The sequence below is a fragment of the Lolium perenne genome, chromosome 3 (genome assembly GCF_019359855.2).
Source record: "Lolium perenne isolate Kyuss_39 chromosome 3, Kyuss_2.0, whole genome shotgun sequence".
Classification (NCBI taxonomy): Eukaryota; Viridiplantae; Streptophyta; class Magnoliopsida; order Poales; family Poaceae; genus Lolium; species Lolium perenne.
In genome coordinates, this window is record NC_067246.2 from 307775727 (window position 1) to 307793499 (window position 17773).

A 17773-nucleotide genomic window follows, 5' to 3' on the forward strand; every position below is an offset into this window, starting at 1 on the left:
TCTTTATATGACGTCAGTTTGCATCCTATAGATTATGGATTGTATGACCATATGCACCTAATTCCAAGTGAACTGAGCATTTTGGGCCTAGATCCTGTTGGCCCTAGAAAACAGTTCTTCCCTAAATAAACATAGTTCAGCTACTAGCTTTCCACTAAAAAAACCCAAGTTTAGAGCATTTTGCTGCTGTTAGGGGCCTGTATTGTTCTTATATGTCAGTTTGCATCCTATAGAATGTGGATTGTGTGAGCATGAACCTAAATCCATGTCAACAGAGCATTTTGGGCCTAGAAAACAGTTTTCCCATAATAAAAAACAGTTCAGTTGCTAGCTTTCCACTAAACAAATCACTTGCATCTGAGCAAGTCCAGCACCAGGTCCATATACCAGTTCAGCCACTGGCTTTCAGGCTTGCTGCTTCCTTACCAAAGCGATCATTTAGCTAAGCAAGCCAATGTGCCTGACTGAATAAACGCACACTAAAAGAAGATGCCTTGGTCAGACGGGTTCTTGTCGAACAGTTACCATCTATAGTTAGCCTAAAGCAGTGGGCGCTGATACCGCACCATGGATGCTGCCGTTGACGGCTTGACGGCGACGGGGATAGGAAAGAAGAGTCGGGGGGCGTATGGATGTTGACGCGACCGCACGCCATTATCCCCTCCGCCTCTGGCCTCCACTCCATCGGCCATATATGCTGTGGGTGAGTGGCACTAGGTAACGCCTCCCTCCTATGGCGGCTAACCTACTAAAGCTAGCTTCGAGAATATAATCCACAATTGACCTGACCACCTCTCCTTGTTAATCTTTTTTCATTTTGGTGCCGATGGCATGAACAAGGACCAACTTTTCCCTCTCATTCTAGATTTTCCGATACAAAAATCGCACTGTAAATAATTTGGAAGACCCTATCTCGTGGGACTTTATTCCTGTGCAGCAATGCTTAGCTTGGAATATATTTTTAAAAAGTTAAACAACATAAAGTTTATGGAAAAAATACCAACAATTATAATATAGATCCGTCTAGACCTCGGTAACCGAGAGTTAGAGTAGCTCTCAGTCACCGCCTCGCCACCTCATTCTTATTTTCCTCCTGCCACCGCTCCCCCTCCCCCTCCACCACCGCCAGACTCCACGCTTGTAGGCGTCGCGCTGCCACGCCGCCACGCCACCCCACCTTGCCTGAGCTCCTCCCCCCACCGGTCCACCCCCGCCTTAGCCGTCCCGCTATGTCCAGCGAAATCCCTTATCTTTTTCAACGCAGGCAAACACCCTCCAGCTACGTTTATTAATTGCTCGCCTCTGGCTTGCTCCATTCCTCATTGCCACCGGCTCCCACACGGCCAACCACGACATTGATGTCGCCAACAAGGAGGTCCACATATGCATCTCGAGGAAAAAAAAAGAGACCTAAGTACATAAGGGACCACGAACCTTGGCACGAGATATAAGGGAGGAAGTGTCGATCGAGCTCTATCTTATTTCTTGGTCACCCAAGATCTAACAAAAGGGTTATAATATTATGTAGGTATAAATATGAAAGTATAATTTATGGTGTATCTAATATGATTGATTTCATATAGTCGGTAGTTTTTCTAAAAGTTTGATCACACTTTGTATAGTTTGACTTTTAGCAAAATTTAAGCGTCTTGTTTTACGAAACGGATGGAGTAGAATTGAAAATCCACTACTTCCTCAGATCCACCAAATTTGAACTAAAGCTACGGCAAGTATTATGGATCGGAGGAGTAATATTCTACTAGAAATTGCAGGGAAGTAAAAGAATCATTGAGTACAATCTCTCGGAGAATGGTTTTGTGTATGAGAACTGTAAAAGAAACTATATTATGAGTTGATGGACTGTCTGTTCTTTTCCGCTGCTCGATCAAACTTGCAGCGCCAGACATGGTCTTTCCTGAACGCTTCAAGTTAGGTGCGCCGTCCGTGTCCCGGCGGCCGGGCATGACGTTGGCATTTAACGCACAAGGAAGAAAAACTGTGGCGTGGCAATGGCATGACGCGCGCGACGTGAGCTCGTCAACGCACTGCTAGCGCGCCTGGTGGGAGGTCCTGTTTTGCTGCGGATCACTCACGTCTTATTCGGCGACTTCCATTACCTGAATGCGGCAACGGAGGCGGGTCCCCTCTGATCTGGTGACCTTTTCTCTAGGAACTTTGAAAAGTACAATGGGTGGTGTTTTGATGCATATGAACCTATCAGAGAAGATACTCTAGGAAAAACTTGCTATAGGACACCGTTATTTTCCGGCGTTCGCTCAAACACACCGCTCAATTATGTCTTTACCACACACATTACAATTATGTGTCACATTTATCAGAACACATCACCTGACTAAAAGCTGAAAGTTTTGCATTTTTACCTATGATGGCCATGGTATGGCTGGTTTTGAAGATAAGATGTAAAACTTTCTATTTTAATCGGACGATGTGTTTTGGTTCCGAAAAAAATCGATTGTGCACCCAGACATTCTATGATCACACACAATTCTTTGGAAAAAACAGTTTACGTGGTATGTGTAAAAAGATGAAAAAATGCCAATTATGTTGGAGCATCGAAATCCTGCGTACCAGCCGTGTCCTACCAAAAATGGTGATTCTTCAACTCAAAGTTACCTGGATGACTTGGCTCGGCGTCATTTCGGTGTTGTCAAAATGAGTTTCAGTTCGAGGTGTTTTTTTTTTATTCAGAACATTCTTCCTCAGGCATATGCAGAAGTAGCTTTATTAATCCGAGAGTTTAGACTTTTGATTTTATCTCTAGACCATCTGCTCAGGATTTGACAGTGTCCGTGGCGTTCTAGTTTCTTTGGGAAACACGGAATGGAGTTCCGAATGGGGACACTATGAAGCATCCTAGAACTCTGGCCGAACAAATTAAGGCATATACTGACATGATCGAGCTACATCTTCGCAAACCATCTTCTCACAGGTGTGATTCCAGTCTAGCTGATGATAAATGAAATCCACCGCCGTTAGGTATGGTTTGGGTAAATGTGGATGCAGCTTTGTTCTCGTCGTCCAAGCGAATGGGAGTAGGCGTCGTGATTCGAAACCACAATGGAGAATGCTTGGCTGCTTGCAGCGAGCTCATTCCGAATGTCATGACGCCAAAACTTGCAGAAGCACTGGCCGTTAGGCATGCATTGGCTCTCACTCAGGGGGAAGGCTACAAGGATCATGTTGGCTACGGATTGCCTATCGGTGGTGCATCGCATCAACAACTCCACTCTTGATCGCTCGTTCTTGGGAGTGGTCATTCAGGACATCAAGAAGGAGGCTTCAAAGTTTATTTCTTACTCTTTCTTCCATGCCCCTTATAAGAAAAATGTATCGGCTCATGTTTTAGCTCGTCGATCTGAAACTTTTGGATCTGTTAGTTTTCATTTTGTTGCACTGGATAGCATCCGGGAGATACTTTGTAATGATTTAATTTGATCAATAAAATGCCAATATTTCCCTCCAAAAAAGACAAGGTTTAGCTAGCACGGAAATATTGCAGGCTCTTTTCCTTCTTCTTCTTCTTGCGGAAAGATGTAAGGCCATGTATATGTGAAATCAGCCCTCATAAGAACATCTTTATAAGAAAAATAAAAAAAATAGTTGAAAAGTTCAGCACCATGTTCCTCGTGCGGCCCTCGACTATGCCCCATGAGCAAAGTTCGATGCCGCTTCTAGGCATCCGGGGTAGCGAAGCTCGTGTCCGTAAAAGATTGAAAAAATCCATCCGCTTGTAGAAGGAACAGTTAGGAAGTCATGGGGCAGACTAGAAGATGTCGGCGATCGTGATCTTGGGAGATCGCCATCTGAGAAGCTAGTAGTACCGAGATGGGCTGGGAGATAATCTCAACTCCGGACAGATAGAGATGTGGGACACAAAAGTCGCAAGTTCCTTGACAAAACCATACCTGGCTGAGCTTTATCAGCGGAGGGGGAACTTGGGGACGCCAATTCCCCGCGTCATCATCCCATCCAGAAAACCGCCGCCGTAGACAGATATTTACCACGTCCGAACTAATGACCGGCGATCAACTTCAAACTCGGCCCCATTGATGGTCATTCACTCCTTCAGGAAAAATTATCGATCTGGGGCGGGCTGAAGGACATTTATTCTAATCGCCCCCAATGTCCCTTCACCGGGATGAAAAAACTCGAAAATGATACGGGGCAAACACCTAATCCAAGATTCCCCACCCTCTTGCCGTAGTAGCAACCAGCGGAGGGCTGGGGAACCAGCCAGTGACGGCTGAGGGTAGATGAGATCGCCTCTTGGATAGTTTATGGCTTCTTTTCCTTTGTGGTACATTTTTTTGTGACGTGTCGGACCATTTCATAGGCGCTCCACATTCCACGTGGGAACAAAGAAAAACCGATGTAGCCTGTAGGACGATGGGCGAGTCCAGCAAAAGAAGCTTCTTTGTCCAGGAAAAATCCAACGTTTAATTGTCACCTTGAGGACGGTCGTGACTGCTTTTGTTGACGGAGACCATTGCTTAAATTCCTCTAGAAGCGACCAAGCCATTCTGGTATTGCGAAGATTAAAAAAAAGGGAAAAGAAGAGAGGGACGATTGATGATTCAAGTGGAGCTATAGCCTCCTACGGCTGTTTTCCGGTTGCTCGATGACGACGTGAATACGGCTGGGTTGGCGGATGCAGCGGCAAGTACGTTCTTTGGCATCCAAGAAAAATAATACTCCTACAGTAGTGGTTATTTATCTATATCATCATGGAGAGGCATATATGTACACCTATCTTGTGTAATGGCTTCATCTCAGTGGCGGAGCTAGGTAGCTATCTCTATCTGGTCCACTATATTATGCATTTCTTTTTGCTCATTCTAGCTTCACCTTGAAAAGACCACAACTTTACGGATGACGGGTGGATACATTAATTTTTAATTATTTTTTTAGCATTCGTGCAGGTCTACTTCACGGATTGGAATAAGCCGCTGGGCCGGGCATGATTTTGTTATTCTTCTCGTCTTGGCATGAAGGTGAAAAGTAGTCGGATCCGTGAAAATGATAGCAACTCAGCACTAGGTACTTCATTCAGAAAAATATAGTCGACTGAACTATATCTGAGTTTGAAATTTTAGACTACTCATACTTGGTGGTTTGAACCTCTCTTCTCTGGTCCAATCTAGAAACGTCACGGTCAATAGTCGACTCTCAACTATGTTTCTTTTAAATGCAAAATTTCTCCCGATCTATTAATAATCATCAACAATAGTACAAACAGCCTCAAAAATAATAAAAAATACAAATAGTTTATTGATCACCTAGCGACAACTACATATATTAGCACGAGCCGAAGGCGTTCCGCCATCCTCGTCCTTCCATCACCGGAGCCGGTAAAAGCTTGCCGTTGTAGACCTTGTTGCAGTAGATAGACAGAAAGTTATCGTTCTAAGATCCCAAAAGATGAGCACACAGGAGCAACAACCATCGCCAATGATAAAAACCGTAAATCGGAAAAGACCAGTCTCAAACTACACCAACGAACACGGAAACCAATTGGATATCGGGAGGTCTGTCGGGCGCACGAATTCGCGCAACCTTTGTCGGCACTACATCCACCACCTGAGCAAAGAATAGGGTGTGGAGGACCTTATTCCGCCGCCATCTCACCATACCCAAAATACATTGAAAAACAACATAAAAACGAAGAACATGAACACTCCCGTCGGCTAGGAGTCGTGGTCTGCCACACCTCCAGCGTCACCAGCCGGGGGGGGGGGGGGGGGGGGGGTAAATCCAATCGCCTCTTTGCCCCGGAGTTTAAAAAAAATGACTACTTATACATGGAAATTTATACCTTTTTTTCCAATCTAGAAACATCACGGTAAAAAATATCTAGAAGTATTGGAGTTCCACTTTCACCTTCCATCTTTTCACCTAGTTTTTCAAACGTGACCAGGCAACATTGAGAGCTACTCAAAGCACACACTCCTATTACAACAAACGTGAGGTGTGTTTGACTATACAAGGCCACACTTCTCTATTTTTTGCTCAAAGCTTACGATGAAGGGTGGCAGAGGATCCGATCATGGTAGGACCGTAGGACTAGGATTCAGTAGTTTACGATTTTCCTACAAGGCGTGCGGAATGGATATGGGGTCCCACACCTTGAAAGCCACTTCCGGGGTTCACCGGTACTGGCCAGAACAAGAACTCTTCTTGCGTCAGATAATCTTCCGGCCTGTCAGACAGTGGACCCTGCCTCCCACTGACAAGGCAATTTCTGTTCATTCCCCTCTTGGCAGGTTGTCTCATTAATTTCGCTTGCGCCCACCGAAAGTTATCGCTGAATACCATCTATAGCTTCTCTCTCTATATAGGTTCTCAAATTAATGTAATCAAATCTAAATCGAGATTTAGGAAAGTGTGATTATTAGCGGAAATGATTGCTGGGGAGGTACTTGTGTACAGCTGTATTTTTGGCAGAGTTTGAGAGGACTAATTAAGAATTTTGTATTTTTAGAAAATGAGGGAGTTTCTTAGCTGGTGGAAGAAAATAAAGAGAGAAAGGACGACTCCTCCATGGGGCACATAGAGTCATCCATCTTGACTTTCTCAAAAATAATACCCAGGCATCTTTTTTTTATATAAAAGGCAATATTTTGGGCATCTTTCATAATAAACCCTGCTATTCACAAATTTTTGATCAATAACATTTGTTCACTTCTCCGTTATAACTAGCGCACAACTCGTCTTTATTAGCTGGTACGCATACCATAAGTTTTGTCATGATTTGATTAATTAATTATAAACAACGACTAGATCTTCTGCACTATATCAAAAATGTATTTTTTTTCTTAGCTTGAAATCATGCACTTTCACCCATTGACTTCAAACTTATGTTCATCCACGTCGTTAGCCCATGATTTTGCATGCCGATCAAATCAGTACATGTGTCTTTGCATGGCATAGATGTTGTTATGGATGCACAGTACAAGACATGCAAAACACTACTCCCTCCGTCTCAGTTCATAGGGTTTGCGCGTGTCCCTAGGTTGTAAATTTAACAATGATAATACAAGATATATATTACAAAATATATATCATTAAAAAGCTCACGTGTTTTACTTTCTAATGATATAATTTTTATGTTGTATAACTAATATTATGTTGGCCAAATTGAGAACCTAGGGATACACGTAAGCCCTATGAACAGGGACGGAGGTAGTACTAAACGATATGCTAGCTCAACCAATTTGACAATTAGTCTCTAGATTGAACAATAAAAGAACTAACTGCAACTTTTTGATGAAATATATTCATAATGATGTATGTTCAACACTGGATGAGGTAGCATCAAAATGTCACAAATATATAGGTGAAAACTGATGAGGCTGGCGACAATCACTAAACCATAAACCCATCCACGGACTTATCTTCAAATCAATGAAATATCAGGGGTACATACAAAAAGAAAGGAAATACCATCCAGAAACGGAACCAAAAAGTTATGAGTCATGAGGGGCTTAAAGCATTAAAATATCCCTCCATTACCATTTACTCGCCTCCCTCCCAACTCCTCCTCTTCGTCTCCAATTCCGACTTCTTCCGCGCGTCCTCGCAGAATTCTAATTACGAACTCCGTCCCGTCGATGGTCGCCGGCAGTTGGCGCAAACCCTCGACGAACTCGTGAAAAGATCGCCTCTTCCGCCTCGCCATGGTAAGCCGCCGCTTTCTTGTTCTTGATCTCCTCTGTTTCTTGCCATCATAATTCTCCGCCGGATTCATTCAGAGTTCCAGATTGTCCATTCGAGGTGCTATGGATAGAGTTCCGTTAGGTTTCTGTATTTTTTTTCCTGTGAACTAGGCCTAACGTCTTTCCCCTGAATTCGTGCCGCTCTCCGCCGTCTTTTACGAACTGTTCAGTTTCTTCAGTGTGTACGGCGCACACAGCACTAGTTCAGCAAATCAAATCACTCCAGGAGCTCACTGAATTGCTTTCGAAGATTGGGGTTTCGGAATTCTCGGGAGAAACAGTTGGGGATTTAATCACGTTTCCTCCGTGTGAATTCAGTTACATGCCCTGCTCTCCGGCAATTCTCCATTTGTTTCCTTCTATTGAACTTATTTTCACCCGAAAATTTCACCGTTATTGCAGCTATGGGATGCAGCCTGTAGGTGCTCTGCTTTCGAGACTAGAGTGAATCAGAATTTAGTTTCTTTTCGAAAAAGATTCAGAATTCAGATATTTACTTTGGACAGGTGCTCTCCTGGGGAGACTCAAGTTGTTCAGAATTCAGACAGAGATTACTTTCGTTCCATTTGATTAATCCTGATACATGTGCATTTTTAATCTCATGAGCATTTCATAGACTGAGTTCGTGCTGATTTGATGCAAAATCCACTCAAAACAATTTCTCCCCGCGCGCACGTTTTGCTGCTATTTTTAGTTACTGTATTTGTTTCCGAGTGCCACAGAGGTTGCCGTCGCTGAGTTCTTTCTTAACCCTGGTGAAGGTTTCTTTGCTTCGGGGCCACCCTTGCAGTAGATTTCTGGGTGAGCCTTAGCATAGCTTCACCTTCCTCGCTTGGGTTTCCTCTCTGCGTGGTGCGTGCAAAGGCCTCTGTTTGCTTAACCTTCCTCCCCTTTACGTTACTTTCTGTTTCCGTCAGCTGTCTGTGCCCATCTCTGAAGTCTTGGCACATTGCATGGTCGATGAATTGCTCACTTGCTGCTGGTTCTGATGCCTTGTCGTCGCAGGGTCCGGCACCCGGCGATCCGTCACAGAAGCGGTTCTCGGGCGTGTTGCCGCCGGCGGCGCTTATATTTCTGGTGCTGGTGTTCGTCGCCGGCGCGATCGTCACGGTCGATCACAAGGAGGTTCGTGCTGTTTACTGCACCGTACTACTGTAGATAGCAAAGCATGAGTATCACATTTCACATCACACGAATGAAGTGTCGATGCTGCAGATATGCAGTAGAGGCCGTGCAGAAATGTCACGCCTGACGTGCTCGATTGTTCCTGCAGAACCTGTCGATACTGCAGCTGCAGCCAAGGAGAGTGGCCACTGACGAGGAGTCATCCAGGCCTGCTCCTCCGGCGAGCGATCTGCGCGTAGACCCAGCCGTCGCCGAGACGCCTCCGGCGGAAGAACCCGGTGACATGTGCGAGGTCAGTCAGAGACATCATTAGCAGGAACTTCTATGCACTGACACATCGATTTCAGCTTCAGAACACTGAACAACTGTTGCTGTCCGTGCGTGTGCAGAACCAGTGCAGGGCTCCAGGCAGCGAGGCCCTGCCGAGGGGCATCGTGCAGGACATGTCCAACTTCGAGTTCGAGTCCCTTGGCGGCAACCCTGAGCGGAGGGAGGCTCGGGCGGCGAAGAGCCTCCTGGCGATTCCCGTCGGCATCAAACAGAAGGCCGTCGTCCACAAGCTCGTCTCCAAGGTGCGTGCCAAGACCGATCATTTAGCTCATTCTGAACTGCTCGTTCATCCCCTCGATCGCTTCGCTTCTCGATTTAGGCAGCAATATAACGATGCTGTGATCATGACCATGCAGTTCCCGGCGGCGAACTTCACGGTGATGTTGTTCCACTACGACGGCGCGGTGGACGGGTGGAGCGACCTGCCGTGGTCGCGGCGCGCGGTGCACGTGGCGGCGGCGGACCAGACCAAGTGGTGGTTCGGCAAGCGGTTCCTGCACCCGGACCTCGTCGCCGAGTATGACTACATCTTCCTCTGGGACGAGGACATTGAGGTGGATGGCTTCGATCCCCTCAGGTACATTGGGATCGTTCGAAAAGAAGGGCTGGAGATCTCGCAGCCGGCGCTGGACCACCGGTCGCAGATCCACCACAGGCTCACGGCCCGCGCGCGGCGGGGCGGGGCGGTGCACCGGCGGTTCTACAAGACGGCGGGGGGCGGGCGGTGCTACGGCAACAGCACGGGGCCGCCGTGCACGGGGTGGGTGGAGATGATGGTGCCGGTGTTCTCGCGCGCGGCGTGGCGGTGCGCGTGGCGGATGATCCAGAACGACCTCGTCTTCGCGTGGGGGCTCGACTTCAAGCTCGGGTACTGCGCACAGGGCGACCGGAGCATGAACGTCGGGATCGTCGACAGCGAGTACGTGCTCCACCGCGGCATCCCCACGCTCGGCGACGTTGGCAAGACGGCGAGAGCGTCCTCGGCGTCGACGGCCGCGGACAGGTACGCGGTGCGTCTGCGGTCGTACACGGAGCTGCAGATATTCAACAGGAGGTGGAAGAAGGCGGTGGCGGAGGACGAGTGTTGGACCGACCCTTATCCACAGCCGCCGACGCCGGCGTCCAAGGGATGACATACGGTGGTCAGCCGGCTCGTTGCCAGCGATGGCAATTGCATCTGTCTTAGATGAAATAGATACATCAAAATTTACAGGTCTAGCTAGAGAGCTTGAGATATAATGTCATGTGTATAGATCACCTTTCCCACCCTCTCTTTCTCCCCGGGAAATAAGCTTGAATCAATATGGTGTGATCATCATAATTTTTCGGTGAAAAGGTGGATTAATGAAGTTTTGACATGTCAAGATTACAGCACCACAAGCTAAGAGTTTAACCCTTCAATACTTGCGGTCTCGACGACGACATGACGGTGTGTCATTACCCTCTTGGGGAGCGTAGTCGTGGAGCTCCGATCACCCCCGGTCTCATTTCGCTGTCCTCATGGGCAAGTTTTGGTCTCCTTGTACTTTTTTGTTTATCTTTTATATATATGTATGGGATGTAAGAGTATCTCATCATCAGTCATCACCTTGTATTGTTTCGGCAGTTGTGAGATTAACTTAGCTCTCAGGCCAGTCCTACACCATGGAATTTACATCATAATTCGTGCATTTACAAGGTGTAAGTTGGGTTCCAACTGAGATTTTTCCAGCTGTAAAAGTGAGGTTTCAATTAGAGAAAATACCTCAAACCTTCGTGAATCGTGCTAGCATGAGATTGCAATTGAGATTGGATGACATCACTTGACTGAGAATTAAGTTAATTTTCATTCAACTTAGAATAAGTCACACGTATCACTTATGCATTCAAAGTGCCTAAACATTTTTCGATATTACTTGAAGAAAAGTTGGATATACGTTGAAATCACAAATCGCCACTGAAAGACAAGCAGACATATCTTTCCCAACATACTAAACAAAAATCTGTCAATCGGTGCTAAAATTGTAGCAGACCGAAGTGAGAAAACCGCTCTCAATTCTAATGTTCCACTAACCCAAATCTCACATGAGCTAACCAGATCGAAGTAATCAAAGTAAAGAACAAACTCAAAGAACATGAGCATCAAATCACTAGTTTGAAGACAAATCAGCCAGATCTTAGAAATTTAGATAAGAAACACCTCTTCTTCCCCTACAAAAATGACACCTATACCTGGTGGTTCTTTTTTTATGACACAAGCGAAAAATGCGTGCAAAAGTTTTTACCCCGCATATGAAATATCTCGGCGGCTATCAAGGTCGGAAGTCCATTTTACGTCGTACTCTAGGAAGGTATTGGCACAACTTTGTGACAAGGTAGGTGCCATACAAGAGTGGGACTCTTTACGCATGGCTAGGAAAATGAAGCATTAATTATTAGGTTATCCATTATAAGTATCTTCTCTTTCTTAATAGATGATCCTATTTTTCTGGTCTCACTACGATCCACATAACCTTATTAACAAATTTCACCTCCGCCGCATTGTTCACATTAGTACGGGATGATTCTGCTCGCCAGACCGACACGACAGAAGCAGACCGATCAACGTTCCTGGCTAGACCCACGCGCCTCGACCAGATGGGCCGACCGATGGTCCACGTCACCTCTAATTCCCTCGCGTTGTCGTGTCTCCCGATTCCCGTCGCTGGTCGCTCTCTGCCTCTTTTCCACCCAGAAATTCCTTCACATGGGCCCAGGGTGCCACTACTTGGGTTGGATAGGAAGCCCGCTACAATGGCTCGCTTCCTGCCTTCCTCCTGTAAAACCTTCTGCATCATTCGTCTTCCGTGCTGCCCCCACCGCCGCCGTAACATATGAATTCATGTCTACAAAATCTGCTATGCCCTCCTCCACATAAAGGCTCGCGAAACTGCCCCATCATGATTACAATTCATCAGCCATCATGCTCAACAATCTGCGAGCTGTAATTGACCCGATGTCGTCTCCAGATTTAAAAAGCTCCCCGTCTTGCCATTGGACTACCAGCACACCCACCTACTCATATCTGTCTCTTGGAGTGGTCTCAACTCTGCGATTTTTCATTGGGTTCTCGCTGCGGTTTTGATTGCATTTCTTTTGGATTCTATAAGTGCTGGTTGCTCAAGCAAGGAGGATCATAACCTGTACAACTACACTGGACAAACTTCCTTTCGTTGGTGCATAAGCCATCATCTCTTACACTTGATTTTGTGTTCATAGTCGATTCATTTCCGAGATCCTCCTCACCACAATGGGCGCTGATGTTTTGATTAACTTCCAGGCAGCCGAACGCGATTTCGATGACATGTGACCTCAATTCTAATGAACGACAAGTAATCCATGTCTCTTTTACAGTTTCTACCAAATTTCCATGCGATTTCCTCAGATTTTTCCAGTCGATAGCAAGTGAGAGCTACAAATATAAAGCCATGAACTATTGTTTCCTGCGAGTGCATTATTTTTTAGATAAGCCGTGTCCTGGCAATAATCTCATACTCCATTTGTTGTATAGAATTCCTGAACTGTGATGTATTCTCTACTGATTCGGCAACAATCCATTGTTCCATCATTTTGCCGTGTCTATAGTTGGTTCTAAAAGGAGCATACAACGTAAGTGCAGCTCTTAATTCCAGTAGTTTGTTTCTAGGACCAATTGCCACTACTTTTTAGTCGATCTTTGAAATTTAAGTTCTGATATATTTGTTGTTTTCCACTCTATATTTGTTTGCCCTGCAATAGGGACACGTGAAGGTACAATTAGCAAGCTGATCCGTCTTGGTATTCTGCCCCTACTGCAGCTCTGAATTGGCAAAAACAAGTCACAATCAGAATTCAGGACTAAAGAGTAAAGGCGTGCTTTATTCATTTTTTTATAACCATACCATCATGAAGTTGTCCTCGAAGCATTAACAATTTTCTCAAATCTCAATGATATCAGTTTCTCAAAAAAATTCTCAATGATATCTCTTAATTCCTGCTGGAAATCCGTTTCACCTTCCACTGCAGATAAATGTAAGATTCGAGGCTCTGGCTTTATATTTTCCATCAGATTTGCTTACTGAATTACACTGGTGAGGAAGGATTTTATTTAACAGTTATGTCCATATGTAATTGCATTTTAGCCCATTTTCACCAATGGGGTTTCCGCGTTCACAGCTGCAGAGATGTAGGTAAATATGACCTTAATCCACGGTGCTCTAAAAAATGGAAATCTTCATGCACCATGCCAATCGGACGCCATGCCCTCCCTAGCTCAAGTTGGATTTGTTGACTTTACATACATTATCAGTCCACTATTTTTAACTTACTTATTATTAATTGTTAGCACATATGCAGAAATAATAATGGACACTATTTCAAGAATAATTCTATGCCTGAGCACGAGAAAGCGATTTTCTACTCGTGGGAGAGACGTCTCCTGACTTCCAGTTATTGCGTATAGTTAGCTTGCATGAGTGATTATGGATGGTGCAATAAACCAGGTTAAAGGCTAAAAGGCATAAAACAGGTTAAAGGAGACTTGATTAGTGCGAGCACAAAACATTTTGTTGCATATTGTCTTGCTAAATCGTTTATTTACAATCCGAAAGTTGCATTATTTACATTTGATTTTGTGCTAACATAGACCGTATATGTTGGGCACTTAAGCATATACACCTTTAGTTGGGTTCAAGTTTCGTATATTGTATTTTTTTAAATGCCATTCGGGTAAATGCGGTCCAAAAGTTTTATTTCTTCGGAAAGGCAAATCTGTAACATTCTTATAAATTTCTTAAAAGTTTTATTTATTCCTTGCATTAGAAAAATTGATATAGTACCACATATGTATACTTTTAGCATGTCCGCAGCAATGCTCGGGGTATCATCTAGTTTTTTTTAGTGAGGACGTTCGGTCCGAGGGAATCCCCTTGAGCCATTCAACAGGAAAGTCTAACTTTAACATGCAGTTTTGACTTCTATAGCTAACCCAATTCCTGTATAGGCTTGCATTCCTTTGTTTTCCAAACATGTAAACCGAACGCCCGGCTGTACTTTGAGAAGCAACAATACAGGATTAGCTCAGCCGCTACGTCCACTCTCCCCGTCTCCCGGCGTTGCCACCCGGCATCAAGTCCCAGCTCCACCGTTTTAATTCGCTTTTTAGCTCATCTGGTTCACAAATGGGCCGGCCCAGTATAATGTCCGACGTGACAAACCAATAACCAGGCCGAAAAGGATGAAACCCACACAAAAACGAATCGTAAAGCACATAAAAAATGGACGGTTAACGATTTTACTGAGCTCTAAGCTAAATCTCAGTTTACTGAGAATTAACAAAACCGTTTTTCTACTACTCCAGGGACCCAACGGATGTCAACTACAAAACCAATTTTTATCGGTATCCAGGAAAGCTACCTGCGAAAGTCATGAAAACTGCAATGATTAGGCGAAGCGGCTATCTAACCTACCAGATTGATTTGGAAGACTCCATTAAAAATGGATGGACATTCACATATTTTACAGAAATTCAAGATCTGACTCCAAATGACACTAGAAGTTTCAAATGGGAGATGTTAGGCTCGCCATTGAAGGCGCTATTAAAGAAGTTTTGACACAATCGTCCATGATGTCCCCCGATATTTACATATTTTGTCGCCCCACATCGACGTAGCATGCCTATCCTATCTTACAATAACAAGAAAAATGCTAATTTGGGATAATACGTGTTTAAAGCCTTCTAAATGTGATATGTTGGTAGAAGTTCCACTAAATGGGGTAATATGTGTCACAAATGCCTATATGGTAAAAATGTGAAATTCACTCTTAATTTAACATTCCTTTTATCTAAAAAAAGTGTACAATGGTGAAATTGTGGACCCATCACAGAATGCTCAAGCTAAGTTCTGTGCATATAAACTAGAATTCAAGAGTGTCTCCTTTCCTCGTCTTCTTTATCATGGGATTATGAAGACCTATGATTCGTCAAAAGGACCTACGATCAATGCACTAGAGATCTAGAACTACATACCTATTGCTACGGGGTCTTGGGATGGTAAACAATTCTCTCTTATATCTATGTTCCAGAATAACCAATACATTTACATTCTGAGTTATACCGTTGTATGGACAGATCACTGGAAGTGACGCACACGCACCATAACTATTGCAACAACTACTGTATCCGGAGTGATTCTACTACTTATTGTTGCTATTGGATGCTGCTACCTCTTTGCACGGAAGAAAAACCCTTCAGATGGTGTGTTCTTTAACTACTTCTTGTTTCAACAAAATAGGCATTTAGGTTGAACTTAATCAAAGTTAAGTCCCGACATTAACTTAGAAAAAGTGTTGATACACTATACAACTTTCATGGGACAGAACATGTTCCCTTCTACTAACAAAAAGGACTATCTATTTGATGGTGCAATAATTTACCACGTTTGACAAAACTTTGTTATTGTCGCTCCAAAGGCAAGGCCAACTAGATTTAACTTGTCATAGTGTGAACACGCTACTCGGGGGGAGGGGGCAGGTGCCCCCCCCCCCCCCCCGATTTGGCACATCTCTGAAGGTTAGATTAGATTTTTTTGTGTTTGGCCCCCCTAGAACTCCTAAATTTAATCCCCCACAGACATCCTTGCCAAGCTCTGCCACTACACGGTACCAACAAATTTGAGCGAACAGTGGGGTTCGGAGGGTTTGCCACAGTATACCATGGGAAGCTGGCAGACGGGAGAGAAACCGCAGCAAAACTTGTAACAAGCAACAACAGTGAGGCAATTGAGTATTTTTTTCAAAGGAGGTAAGCTTTGTGTCTATATTTTCTTTCGAGTTTTTGAGAGATAGCATGATATGATTGCCATGATTAGTTAATTACTTAAATGTATGTTTTTTCAGATAGTGTTAGTTTCGATGATAGATCATAGGAAGTTGTTGAGATTCATTGGATATTGTGAAGAAGCTGGAAAACATACTCGTATATGAGTTCATACAGAATGGCACGTTACAACAACACACCCGTGGTAAGTTTCCTCGTTGTTATAATTGTGGCTCCCATGCTTGAGAATGGTGAGCCACATAACGCGGACTGGAGTGGTCTATCACTGCCAGAACTTGGCTTTATATCTTGCACTCCATGTAGCAATCTATCCGAGTGAATCTTCTACAGCGCGGCTAGGGTGCCACCCCAACGACGACACGAACATGACACATCATTAGACGGAGGATGGGATAGGATATGTAATCTAATTTTCGTCAAGATCCAAGTTGGGACTTTTTTTTCTCTAGATCCATTTTGGTACTTCGATCTCATGAAGATAATTGTCGCTCCAGAGGCAAGGCCAACTAGATTTAAGTTGTCATAGTGTGAACACGCTAATCGGGGGGAGGGGGCAGGTGCCCCCCCCCCCCCCCCCCCGATTTGGCACATCTCTGAAGGTTAGATTAGATTTTTTTTTGTGTTTGCCCCCCTAGAACTCCTAAATTTAATCCCCCACAGACATCCTTGCCAAGCTCTGCCACTACACGGTACCAACAAATTTGAGCGAACAGTGGGGTTCAGTGGGTTTGCCACAGTATACCATGGGAAGCTGGCAGACGGGAGAGAAACCGCAGCAAAACTTGTAACAAGCAACAACAGTGAGGCAATTGAGTATTTTTTTCAAAGGAGGTAAGCTTTGTGTCTATATTTTCTTTCGAGTTTTTGAGAGATAGCATGATGTGATTGCCATGATTAGTTAATTACTCAAATGTATGTTTTTTCAGATAGTGTTAGTTTCGATGATAGATCATAGGAAGTTGTTGAGATTCATTGGATATTGTCAAGAAGCTGGAAAACATACTCGTATATGAGTTCATACAGAATGACACGTTACAACAACACACCCGTGGTAAGTTTCCTCGTTGTTATAATTGTGGCTCCCATGCTTGAGAATGGTGAGCCACATAACGCGGACTGGAGTGGTCTATCACTGCCAGAACTTGGCTTTATATCTTGCACTCCATGTAGCAATCTGTCCGAGTGAATCTTCTACAGCGCGGCTAGGGTGCCACCCCAACGACGACACGAACATGACACATCATTAGACGGAGGATGGGATAGGATATGTAATCTAATTTTCGTCAAGATCCAAGTTGGGACTTTTTTTCTCTAGATCCATTTCGGTACTTCGATCTCATGAAGATAATCTAATGGTTTTTTTATCAGGCCAACATAGTATCGTAGTGGATCTATGACCAGACTCGAATGTCATCGCTAAGAGTTACATTGCGGCAAAATGTGTTTCTTCAATAGATTCCCTCATATAGTTGATGGCATTCAAGGGAAAGTACACATGACGCAGATTCAACGGCTCCTACTACAAAAGCCGGAGTGCCCTTACATGGTATGGAGGGATTGACCACACTCGAAGAAACTAAAGAGTGTTTTTCTCCTAATGTGGAAGCAATCCCTCGAGGAAGAAGAGAATGATTTGTTCGACGACAATGAGCTTGAGGAGGAATCAAGGAGTGAAGCCAGACAAGAAATTGCCTCTTGAGTCACAACGATTCATGATGTTTGCCTGAGTGGTTACAGTAGATGGCGTATA

General features: G+C 44.4%; 1 protein-coding gene across 1 annotated transcript; it reads left to right on the top strand.

Moving 5' to 3' along the window:
* The first annotated feature begins 7507 nt into the window (after window positions 1-7507).
* Window positions 7508-10537, top strand: LOC127345373 (uncharacterized). Its single transcript, XM_051371849.2, has 5 exons — window positions 7508-7697; window positions 8739-8858; window positions 9007-9150; window positions 9248-9430; window positions 9545-10537. The coding sequence occupies exons 1-5, from the start codon at window positions 7695-7697 to the stop codon at window positions 10319-10321; spliced, it is 1227 nt and encodes a 408-aa protein (XP_051227809.1). The 5' UTR covers window positions 7508-7694; the 3' UTR covers window positions 10322-10537.
* The last annotated feature ends 7236 nt before the right edge of the window (window positions 10538-17773 follow it).